The following is a 12972-nucleotide window of genomic DNA, read 5'->3' on the forward strand; positions in this document are numbered from 1 at the left end:
TTAAGCCCCACATGGGGCATGAAGCCTACTTAAAAAAAATAAAAATATAGAGTGAATATTTTATTTCCTTCAGACATTTTTTTTTTCAAGATCTTATAATTAAACATGTAATAACTAAGTGCATACTTACTGTTCAGAATTCTAACAATATAGATCAAGTGAGATGTCTCCTTGGCCCCTCTTCCCTGCTCCTCTCCTCAGTCACTGTCCTCAATGTAGCGTGCCTCCTTTTTCATCTGTTTCTCTGAATTTACACACACGTATGCACACAGAGAAATACGTAGGCTTGTTTTATATATTTCCCTACACGAATTATGTCATTATCTGTGCTCTGGCATGGAACTTGCATTCTTTACTTAAAAATATGCTCTAGGGGCAGCTGGGTGGCTCAGTCGTTAAGCGTCTGTCTTTGGCTCAGGTCATGATCTCGGGGTCGTGAGATCGAGCCCTGTGTCCGGCTCCAGGCTCAGCTCGGAGTCTGCTTGAGAGTCTCTCTCCCTCTCCCCCTGCCCCCTCTAAAATAAATAAATCCTTAAAAAAATAAAGGAAATATGCATATTTAATGCTAACTAGGCTGATAAAGTGCACCTCCTCCCTCAACAACAGTTGTTTGCCCTGTCAGAGTTTTACTGGTCCGATGGGGGCAGGGGGGCATGGGTAGCAGGTAATTGTTGTTTGAGTCTGAGTCCTCCTGAATTCTGTTACTCGAATTCGAACCTTTAAACGTATTTACAGCCATTGGTGATTTTTCTTTTTTTTTTTTTTATTTATTCATTTGAGACACAGAGATAGAGGGAGAGAGCATGAGCAGGGAGAGAGGCAGTGGGAGAGGGAGAAGCAGGCTCCCCGCTGAGCAGGAAGCCCGATGCGGGGCTCGATCCCAGGACGCTGGGATCATGACCTGAGCCCAAGGCAGACGCCTAACCATCTGAGCCACCCAGGCGCCCCCCATTGGTGATTTTTCTTTGGCGAGTTGCCTTGCCTTTTCATATCCTTTGGCTAGGTTGTTGTTGTTGTTGTTGTTTTTCTTTAGATTCATAGTCTTTTTAAATTTATTCCAGAGGGGTCTTTATATATTTTATGCTGTTATCTAAAGTCTTGTTCTGTTTGCTTTAGGAACACTGTCTACTCAGACATGAGGCTGTGTTTGTACCTGGGCCGCTCAGTCATGCTGCTAAGGGTAGGCAACATGTATTCACCCCGTAGCTAAATTCCCTCTCTCCTCCCCTGTGGATGCTTCATCTCTTTATGACACCATTCTCCAGGGACTGGGGGACTATGCCAGTGGGGAGAATATACCAGTAGCTATTCTCCCTGGGAAGCAAACCCCTTTTTTCTGGAGGGGGTTGCGGGTGGCCAGTCACCAGGGACACTGTCCTTATGTCCTGGCTCACGGTTTCCACCTCAGGGCTCCAGTCTGGGGGCGGATGCCTTTTGCTGCTGAGGCTGGGCATGGACCGCTTGCTTAGGGTGCCTACCCAGCCATGCTGTCTGTTGTGCAGGGACCCCTGTCCTCTCTGGCCTCCTTGTGTGAGCAAGGCGTTCCCTGGGCTCGTCCCTACCTTCTGTGGCTGCCCCTTTCTTGTGTATGCTATGGGCCAAGGCTTCCCATTTCCTTGGATCCCAGTCATCTTCTATCTTTCACGGAGTCCTCAGAAATGTATGTGCCAAAGCATCCCCCTCCTTGTTTCTCATGGCTATTTTGGAATTCAAATACAGTTTTTTTTTTTTTTAATATTCTGTTATGGCCAGAGATTTGTAGCCAGAGGGCAAAGGCTTTGCCAGCCTTCTTCTGTAAGGGCCAGGTAGTAAATATTTGAGGCTTCGCAGGCCAGATGGTTTCTGTCTCAATTGCTTAGCTCTGCTTTCGTGTGAAAGCAGCCGTCAGTGATAAATGATGGATGGATGTGGCCATGTTCGAATCAACCTGATTTATAAAACGGGCGTTGGGCAGGATCTGACCCACAGGCCCTCATTTGCAGAGGCCTGACCTAGACACCTGTTTTTTTTTTTTTTTTTAAGATTTTATTTATTTATTTGACACAGAGAGAGAGAAAGCACAAGCAGGGGGAGTAGGAGAGGGAGAGGGAGAAGCAGACTCCCCACTGAGCAGGGAGCCCGACGCGGGGCTCCATCTCAGGACCCTGGGATCATGACCTGAGCTGAAGGCAGATGCTTAACCGACTGAGCCTACCCAGCTGCCCCTAGACGCCTGTTTTTTTCTAATAAATGAGCCGTCGGGGGCCTAGGGGAGAGATTTGCCCAAAGCTAGTCAAGTAGTGAGTGGAAAAATGAGATTTGTCACCTCTTCTGCTTACTCTTCTGTGAATCTGTGATCTTTCTTCCACTTTGCTCTTTTTGTTAGAGAGATACCTAAACACATCTTCCTTGGAAACAAGGAGGTTACTTTCAACTTCTTCCTCTGTGTTCTATGACTGGAAAGCAAAGAAAGCCGAGGCCATGTCGCCTGACTAGGGAGCCACTGGGGAGTCAGAGAGCTGGGCGTGCTGGGTGGGTTGTTGGCATCAGGACCGACGGGCGCTCTCGTCCAGTCCTTAGCCTTCCCTGTTAGGACCCGTTAGAGACATCTGGCAAGATTAATGAAGCATAAGGTATTTGAGCTCTTCTGAGACAAGATTCTAACATAACCATAAATATTATTACTCCGTTTTAGTCTGTGTGGCCCCACAAGTCATAGAATTTGATATCCTGGTAAAAGCCGTGTCTCTTTTTGTCTAGTTTTGTGTGATAGGTAAGGGCTTATACTTGAAGTTTGGGTTGAGACTGGAGTCTGTAGTCTGCCACTCACAAGCTGTGTGAGCTTGAAAAAATTACTTAAACCCCCTGCTTGTCACTAGATGCGAGTGAAAAAAATGAGAATTATAATGCCAGTCTCAAAGGACTGTTGTGAAGATTAAGTGAGATGATGTATAAGAAGGTAATTGCTACGTTGCAAAGCATTGTAAAAACAGAAGTTATTAGTATATGGATTGAGAGTAGAAGCCCTGATACAAACAGCAAATTAGTGCCGATGGCTGTGATTGGGTATTTGAACTGCAGGGCATGGGGTGGATAAATGAAATGGCACACCCCGGGCATATTAACTAGCAAGTCCGTATGACACGTAGTAGCAATGAAATGATAATTTATCTTGGTTTGAATTTTATTGTTCCCAGGAGCTTTATGTCAAGTTAGCGCATCTACTTTTAATCTTTTTACGATTATCTAGGAGAGTAAATTAAACTTTCTTTCCATTGGGGGTGTTGAAATGAAGCGTCCCCTTTAAAAAGGCAACTGTATAAAATGTAGCACTGCTTTGATCTGAGTGAATTGCACCTGTTTGTTTTATAAAGTCATTCTTCATGCTCCTTCTTTTATTTAAAGCAAGGCAGTAGGACCTCATGGTCGGCGGGTAGGCTCTGGATCTAGCATCCACCTGGCTTGAATTCCAGCTTTCACATTTCTCAGCTACTTCCCTTTGGGCAAGATACTTAACTCACTGTTTCTCACTTCTTTCATCCAGAAAATTGGGATAATAGTTCATACCATTTTTTAATGGCTTGTTTTAAGAATTTAATGTGGTTTTGCATGTTAAACTGTTTGGAGCAGTGCTTGGCATATACCGAGAGCTCATGAAGTATAGGCAGACCTCAGAGGTACTGCAGGTTTGGTTTCAGACTGCCAAAATAAAGTGAGTATCACAGTAAAGTGAGTCAAGTGAATTTTTTGGTTTCCCAGTGCATATGAAAGTCGTATTTACACTATACTGTAGTCTATTAAGTGCGAGATAACATTACGTGTCAAAACCCCCCACAAGGTACATACCTTAATTAAAAAAAACAACAACACTTTATGGCTAAAAAACGCTAACCATCATCTGAACTTTCAGTGAGTTGTAATCCCTCATCCCGGATCCCCATGACAAATAGAGTCATAATGAAAAAGTTTGAAATATTGCAAAAATCAATGAAATATGACACAGACATGAAGTGAGTGAACACATGCTGTTGGAAAAACGGGGCTGACAGTCTTGCCCGATGCAAGGTTGCCCACAAACCATCAATTTGTAAAAACTGCGAAATCTGCAAAGTGCAATAAAGCAAGATGTAATAAAATGAGGTATGTCTGTATTAGATGTTATTACCTATTACCAACTGTATGCTAAGCATGGCACAAAGGATCTAAGAGACCTGATCCATGCATTAAGAGCACAAAATGAGCAGATCTGGGATTTTAAAAGTACTCTGCTCTGAGTGATGTGGGGGAGAAAGAGTTGGAGGTGCACAGAGGCAAAATGGGGAACTGCTTAAGGAATGAAACTGTTGCTTAATTTTTTTTTTTTTTTTTTGAGAACGGCATCTTTTATTCCTCCAATTGTCTATCTTTCTTTCTGACTTTGAATGAGGCTTCAGTCCAGGACTCTATACAAAAGAGGAACTAAATTAAGAGTTGTTGAATGTTTCATATATAGAGGTAACAGAGAAGTTTATCGCCTTCTGATTATAAATATATGTCAATTAGTCTTGGAAAGCAAGACGAGTTGAGAATAATTAAGAGATTAATATATACAAAAGGACAAAAGATAAGGCTAGACCACCTTACATGGACTTCCATAGTATTCTGTGGCTTTTGATGTTGCTATTCCGGACCATGTCTTGTAGTAATCATTAAATGATATTGCTTTAGTTGATCTGATAAGTTTATCTGGATCTTTAGGAAACTCAGGGGTGTTATTTCTCAATTGTGTTGGTTGGTTGAAAAGTCTTAGAACTTCTTGTTTGTACAGAGATTCATCTTTAATCAGCATTTGGGCTGCTTCCAAATTCACTGGATTTTCTAGCACTGGATTAGAAAGCATAACCTGGAGGGTAAGTAAGATGCTGCTCAAGGTATAGCTTGTATTCCACTTATCGGGGTCATCCAAAATATCTATACAAGCCCGACCAGTATTTTGGTCTACACTTGGATGAAAAGGAATTGTTAGGAATTTCACAACTGGAGGGACAAAATTGTATTGTGACGTAAAGTTTATTTTCAGTTGGAAGAATAATCCATGCCAAAATGTATTTTGTAGACCTTCAATATCGGCTCCCCATTCCATTAGATCTTCACTTACAGGAAAGGCAGTAATACCCTTAAAATTGTTCTCCTTCAACTGTTGCTTAATTTTAAGAAAACCTCGAACAGGCCCTCAAGACCTGGGTTATGCTTTGCATTTCCTTTTATGTCTCTTTTGCACAAGTGATGAGTGGCAGAGCCTGGTTATTTATTTATTTATTTGACAGAGAGAGAGAGAGAGGGCACGAGGCACTGGGGGAGAGGGAGAGGGAGAAGCAGACCCCTGCTGAGCAGAGAGCCTGACATGGGGCTTGATCCCAGGACTCTGGGATCATGACCTGAGCCAAAGACAGATGCTTAACTGACTGAGCCACCCAGGCATCCCAGAAGCCTGGTTTTGACCTCAAAAATCTGTCTTTTTCCACAAAGAAATGGAAAAACATTCCATGCTCATGGATTGGAAGAACAAATATTGTGAAGATGTCAATGCTACCTAGAGCAATCTACACATTCAATGCAATCCCCATCAAAATACCATCCACTTTTTTCAAAGAAATGGAACAAATAATCCTAAAATTTGTATGGAACCAGAAAAGACCCCGCATAGCCAGAGGAATGTTGAAAAAGAAAAGCAAAGCCGGCGGCATCACAATTCCGGACTTCCAGCTCTATTACAAAGCTGTCATCATCAAGACAGCATGGTACTGGCACAAAAACAGACACATAGATCAATGGAACAGAATAGAGAGCCCAGAAATGGACCCTCAACTCTATGGTCAACTCATCTTTGACAAAGCAGGAAAGAATGTCCAATGGAACAAAGACAGTCTCTTCAACAAATGGTGTTGGGAAAATTGGATAGCCACATGCAGAAGAATGAAACTGGACCATTTCCTTACACCACACACAAAAATAGACTCCAAATGGTTGAAAGACCTCAATGTGAGACAGGAGTCCATCAAAATCCTAAAGGAGAACACAGGCAGCAACCTCTTTGACCTCAGCCGAAGCAACTTCTTCCTAGAAACATCGCCAAAGGCAAGGGAGGCAAGGGCAAAAATGAACTATTGGGACTTCATCAAGATAAAAAGCTTTTGCAAAGCAAAGGAAACAGTCAACAAAACCAAAAGACAACCAACAGAATGGGAGAAGATATTTGCAAATGACATATCAGATAAAGGGCTAGTATCCAAAATCTATAAAGAACTCATCAAACTCAACACCGAAAGAACAAAGAATCCAATCAAGAAATGGGCAGAAGACATGAAAAGACATTTTTCCAAAGAAGACATCCAAATGGCCAACAGACACATGAAAAAGTGCTCAGTATCGCTCGGCATCAGGGAAATCCAAATCAAAACCTCAATGAGATACCACCTCACACCTGTCAGAATGGCTAAAATTAACAAGTCAGGAAATGACAGATGTTGGCGGGGATGCGGAGAAAGGGGAACCCTCCTACACTGTTGGTGGGAATGCAAGCTGGTGCAGCCACTCTGGAAAACTGTATGGAGGTTCCTCAAAAAGTTGAAAATAGAGCTACCATATGATCCAGCAATTGCACTACTGGGTATTTACCCCAAAGATACAAAAGTAGGGATCCGAAGGGGTACGTGCACCCCGATGTTTATAGCAGCAATGTCCACAATAGCCAAACTGTGGAAAGAGCCAAGATGTCCATCAACAGATGAATGGATAAAGAAGATCTGGTATATATATACAATGGAATATTATGCAGCCATCAAAAGGAACGAGATCTTGCCATTTGCAACGATGTGGATGGAACTGGAGGGTATTATGTTGAGTGAAATAAGTCAAACAGAGAAAGACATGTATCATATGATCTCACTGATATGAGGAATTCTTAATCTCAGGAAACAAACTGAGGGTTGCTGGAGTGGGGGGTGGGGTGGGAAGGATGGGGTGACTGGGTGATAGACACTGGGGAGGGTATGTGCTCTGGTAAGCGCTGTGAATTTTGCAAGACTGTTGAATCTCAGATCTGTACCTCTGAAACAAATAACGCAATATATGTTAAGAAAAAAAAAAAAAGAAGAAGAAGAAGAAGAAGGTAGCGGGAGGGGAAGAATGAAGCGGGGGAAATCGGAGAGGTAGACGAACCATGAGAGACGATGGACTCTGAGAAACAAACAGGGTTCTAGAGGGGAGGGGGGTGGGAGGATGGGTTAGCCTGGTGGTGGGTACTGAGGAGGGCACGTTCTGCATGGAGCACTGGGTGTTATGCACAAACAATGAATCATGGAACACTTCATCTAAAACTAATGATGTAATGTATGGGGATTAACATAAGAATAAAAAAAAAATTAAAAAAAAAAAAATCTGTCTTTTTCTGTGGTGGGCCATCACCAGGCCTGCTCCGTGGAAATGTCTGGCAGCCCAGTGGCCTGGCAAGGAATCAAGTGTGGTGATAGCTATGTTGTATAAAGTGCTTTGTCGGTGCTAACAGCTGTGTTATGTTACTGTCATGCAGTGGTACATTTTGAACCTGAACTTGGGTATTAGCTTGCTTGACGCACAGTAATACGTGTGTGGGTACTGATACTGATGTATCCTGCCTACCTCCAATGCAAGCTCGCAGGCCTACAATGAAACAAGAGGTGGTAAATCTGCAGTGGCTGGCTTCTCTGGATCTCAGGAGAGGGTCCCTCGTTTCACACAGGCTGCTGAAAATACTAAAACTCAGATGCACTTTCTTGAAGAGCAAGGGAGGTGCAGCAGAACTGTATCCATACACAGTATCGAAATCCCTTGGTCTCGCATGTATTTTTGCATCCTTTGTTTGCTTGTTCAGTGGGAAAACAAAATATAAGTAATGAAGCTCAAATCATTGCTTTTTGCCAGTCTTTGCACCCTGAACCATCTTTGGGCTGGCCTCTCTCCTACTTTACTGCTGGGTACTCCACCGTTACTAAGCTCAGACCTTCCCTGGATGCCCCATGCTGGTGGAGAATTCACTACTTGGAAATTGTGGTTTTCACCACCAGCAAAGAGTCCAGAAGGACCACCTCACTGTGGGGAAACTGGCATTAACTGTACAAGAGACCCGACACCCTCCACAGGTAACTTCATCTTTGGAGTTTCTCTGTGGACCATTTCGTAAAGATCTGAGAATGCTTTCCATAAACTGGGGTCCAATTATGAAGAGAACTGACATTTTTTCCCTTTAGTCTCTTGCCATAGCTGAGATCAACTAAAATTTTCTGAAAATATTAATATTTATAATTTGAGGGAGGTCAGCTTCCCATTATGGTGGGATAAAGATGATGGTAGTTCCTCTCTGCAAAAGCAAGTACAAAACTGGGTACAACTGTCAAAAATAATCATTGAGAGGCACTCGAAATTGACCAAAGGCAGGCAACAGAGAACAATTTATCCTTGAAAATGAGAGCGTTTTAGGGAAGAACAGCAGGTTATGTGGCCCTCTTGTCTGAGGCTCCCTGCATTCCCTAGGGTTGCCAGATAAAATACAAGATGCCCAGTTAAGTTTGAAGTTCAGATAAACAAAAATTAATTTTTTAGCGTAGGCATATCCAAAATATTGCATGGGATATATACTAAAAAATACTCATGATTTATTTTAATTTCAAATTTATTTATTTAAAAAAATTTTATTTATTTATTTGAGAGAGAGAGAGAGAGAGCACAAGCAGGGGAGAGGGAGAAGCAGGCTCCCTGCTCAGCAGGGAGCCAGACGCGGGGCTCGATCCCAGGACCCAGAAATCATGACCTGACCTGAAGGCAGATGCTTTACCGACTGAATCACCCAGGCGCCCCTGAATTTCAAATTTAACTGGATATCCTGTATTTTTTTTTTTTTTGCTAAATCAGGCTGTCTCCCCCTTCTGTCCACTCCACCCCACACCCCAACAGTGGAATCAAGAATGTGGGGCTGGATGGGAAAACCAGTAGCTTTACTGGCCAGAGAGGGTGTACTTGATTTGAGGTGGGAAGTGGGGATGAAAACCTGTGGATTTGTTGGCTAACAGTGATGAATGTGGCTGGGAACAGGAAAAATCATCTGCTTTACTAATGTGACATTGCAGTTCTTGGGGTGAGTGTTAGGCCAGTTAGCAACTTAATAGAGACATCATAGAAATGAGCTCAGCTCTTCAGATCTCCCTGGCTGAATGGAAAACCACAGAGATGCACAAAGGAGACCTGAGAGAACTAAGAAGAGAAGAAATCCCAAGGAAGACCTAACTGATTGCAAATTTGAATACATTCCCAGACTTATCAATCAGGAGAGGTTGTACGCTTTCTGGGCATAAGATGTTTGAGTTCAGCTTCTACTCCAAGTATTGACTGACCCATGACGCTCTGTAGACACAGGGGAAGCCATGAAGGCGCCATGGTAAAAAAGGACACAAATAAAAATTTAAAAAATCTGTCCAGAAACATCAGTGACTGCCCACCACAGGGGAGACAGATTTTATAGTGTAAGTCCAGGCAAGTTACAAAGAAAAGGGAAAAAAAAATCCTCAGAAAAATGAGACAGAATTAGAGTTGTTACAACATATTATCTAAAATATCCGGTTTTCAATCCCAAATTATGAGACATACAAGGAAGCAGGAAAGTGTGATGAATATTCAGGGAAAAAAAAAAAGCAATCAACAGAAACTAATTCTAAACAGACTCAAAGACCTCTAAGCATCTATTATAAATATGTTCAATAAAATTAAAGGAAATTGGGTTTATTTATTTGAAAAAACTGGCAGTGAAGGCAAGTAAGAAATTGCAAAAGAGAAATGGAAACTATAAAAAAATAATAAAAACAAAAGGCAATCTGGCATTGAAAAGTAAGATAACCCAGTGCAGAATTCAGCAGATAGGCTCAACAACAGATTTGAAATGGCAGATAAAAGAATAACTGACCCTGAAGATAGCAATTACCCAATTCAGAGAACAGAGGGAAGAAATGAGATTAAAGGACAGAGCCTCAGAGACCTGTGGGATGATATCAGGATAAGTCTCTAATATTTGTGATAGGAGTCATGGAGAGATGAGAGGGAAAGGGGCAAACAAACAAACAAACAAAAAAATTGAAGCAACAGTGATCTAAAACTTCCCCAAATTTGATGAAAACCTGTAATCTGCAGATTCAAGAAGCTCAAAAAACTCCATGAAGGATAAACACCAAGAGAAGCACATCTAGTCCTATCACAGTATAACTGTGGAAAGACCTAAAGAGCAAGTCTTGAAAGCAGCAAGAGAAACATGACTCATCGTCAAAGAGAAACAATGGTGTGGAGAGTGTCTGACTTATCAGGATATAATGGCGTCCAGAAGGCAGTAGAATGACAAGTTAAAATGCAGAAAGAATGTCGTTCAAGAATTCTCTACCCGACAAAGCTATTTATTCAGAAAACAAGAGTGAAATAGACTTCCCAAATTAATAAACACTGAGAGTATACCTGCCCTATGAGAAATACTGAAGGAAGTCCGTCAGGATGAAAGGAAATGACAGTAGATAGCAACTCAGATCCACCAGAGGGAATGAAGAGCACAGGAAGTGATAAAAATGTAGGTCAATATAAAAGACTGTATACATTTTTTCTCTTTTCTTTGAATTTCTTTAAAAACGTACCATTGTTGGGGCACCTGGGTGGCTTAGTTGGTTAAGCATCTGCCTTCAGCTCAGGTCATGATCCCAGGGTTCTGGGATCTAGCCCCGTGTCAGGCTCCCTGCTCAGTGGGGAGTCTTCTTCTCCCTCCCCCTCTGCCCGTCCCCTGCTTGTGCTCTTTCTCAGATGAATAAATATAAATCTTTAAAAAAAGAGCATACCATTGTTTAAAGCAAATGTAAGACTGATTTTGGTTTATAACATAAATAGATTTAATATTTATGGTAGTACCATAAAAGATGGGGAGAGGAAATGGAGCTTACTGGATGAAATTTGCTATGTTTTATCAAAATTAAGTCAGTATTGTGGTCGGTGCCTGCCTGGCTCAGTCAGTAGAGCAAGCAACTCTTTTTTTTTTTTTTAAAGATTTATTTACTTATTTATTTATTTGAGAGAGAGAGTGAACAGAAGGGAGGGGCAGAGGAAGAGCGAATCTTAAGCAGACTCCACACTGAGGATGAGCCTGATGCAGGGCTTAATCTCACGACCCTGAGATCATGACCTGAGCTGAAACTGTGGGACGCTGAACTAACTGTGCCACCCAGGTGCCCCAAGCATGTGACTCTTGATCTGGGGCTTGTGAATTCAAGCCCCACGTTGGGTGTAGAGATTAGTCAAAAAAAAAAAAAAGTTAAGTCAGTATTAATCTGAAGTAGATTGTGATGAATTAATGGTACATATTAATTCTGAGATGACTATCTAACCCCCCCTCCAAAAAAAACCACAACAACAATAAAAAACAAAACTAAGAAAAGCTTAAGAAATAGTAGAGGAATTAAAATAGTATCCTAGAAAATATATATTTATGCAAAGGAAGGCAGTAAAAAGGAATAGGATAAATAGAACAAGAGACATATAGAAAACAAATGGTGAATTGTCAGACATCAGTTCAACTACATCGATAGTTATGTTAAAAGGCAGAGATCATCTGGATAAAAAAGCAAGACCCCACTATGCACTGTGTATCAGACATACATATTTGTTTAAAGACAAACATTGGTTGAAAATAAAAGAACAGAAAAGGTACAGCTTACTGAAAGTAGCCATAAGAGAGCTGGAGTGATCATATAAATTTCAGACAAAATAGACTTTTTGACAAAGACTATTACTGGAAACGAGGAATATTTCTTTTTTTTTTTTTTTTAAGATTTTTTTATTTATTTGACAGAGAGAGAGACAGCGAGAGAGGGAACACAAGCAGCAGGAGTGGGATAGGGAGAAGCAGGCTTCCCGCGGAGCAGGGAGTCTGCTTCTCCCTCTGACCCTCCTCCCTCTCATGCTCTCTGTCTCTCATTCTCTCTCTCTCAAATAAATAAATAAAATCTTAAAAAAAAAAAAAGATTCAATGCATCAGGAAGCTCTAACATTTATAAATGATTATATATTTCACAACAGTCTCAAAATACATGATGCAACAGGACAGAATAGAAAGGAGAAGTTGACAGTTCAGCAATAATGGCCGGAGATTTCAATAGTCCTCTCTAATTAATGGAATTACTAGATAGAAAATCAGTAAGAATATAAAAGAAAATCACTTCCAACTTGACCTATCTGACATATATAGAATACATCCAAAAATAGCACAATATACATTCTTGTTATTGTTGTGTGTCTTGTCACTTTTGATTGAATACTGGACATTTTGTATAAAAAGAATAGTAGAGCCTGAGGTAGATAGTATTTATGCCCAGAAATGGGCATGACTCTTCTCAGTGTTTCATGAGAGAAGATTGAGCCAATGCAGCTTCGGTTCAAGCTGATTGTAGGTTTTGTTGTTGCTATAATTACTATTAATGTATCACAGTCTTTTAATGCCTCTGGGCGGTGTGGGGGGGGGGGGCGGATTGCCGCTACCTTGTACTTAATGTGGATTCTAGGGTGCTGGTGGATTTTTCTGTGTTCCCAGTTCACCTGCAACTTAAAGCAGCCCTGACTGCATACAGGGTCTGTCTCTATGGCTCTTATCTTTCTCATGTTGTATCCTGCCAGTTGTTGGTTATTGGGTGGGAAGCTAAAGATGGGGGTGAAGTGGGGGCTCTTCATTCTCTTGGTCCAGGCTCACTGAACCAGACCCTGGGTACATGGATCTCAAGAGTAGGGCTTTTTCAGCATTCTTGTCCCTCAAATGGCAGCCAGACTCTGGCTAGTATCTACGGAGAATTTGGGGCAGGAGAGAGTTCTCTGCTCTTCCCCGAGTGGTAGCTGACCTCTGCTTTGTGTCAACACAGAAGCAGCACTGGACCTTTGCTTGAGATGAGTGACAGGTGGGTT

General features: G+C 41.7%; 1 protein-coding gene across 1 annotated transcript in view; it reads right to left on the bottom strand.

Moving 5' to 3' along the window:
* Nucleotides 1–4588: 4588 nt before the first annotated feature.
* The window catches only part of LOC110591178 (ubiquitin-conjugating enzyme E2 U-like), a 121001-nt gene continuing 112617 nt past the window's right edge, over nt 4589–12972 (bottom strand). Inside the window, exon 4 of the mRNA XM_021702075.2 lies at nt 4589–5161. Within this exon, the coding sequence (XP_021557750.2) occupies nt 4589–5161 (573 nt within the window). The remainder of the gene's footprint in view (nt 5162–12972) is intronic.

The sequence above is a fragment of the Neomonachus schauinslandi genome, chromosome 7, assembly GCF_002201575.2.
Source record: "Neomonachus schauinslandi chromosome 7, ASM220157v2, whole genome shotgun sequence".
NCBI lineage: Eukaryota > Metazoa > Chordata > Mammalia > Carnivora > Phocidae > Neomonachus > Neomonachus schauinslandi.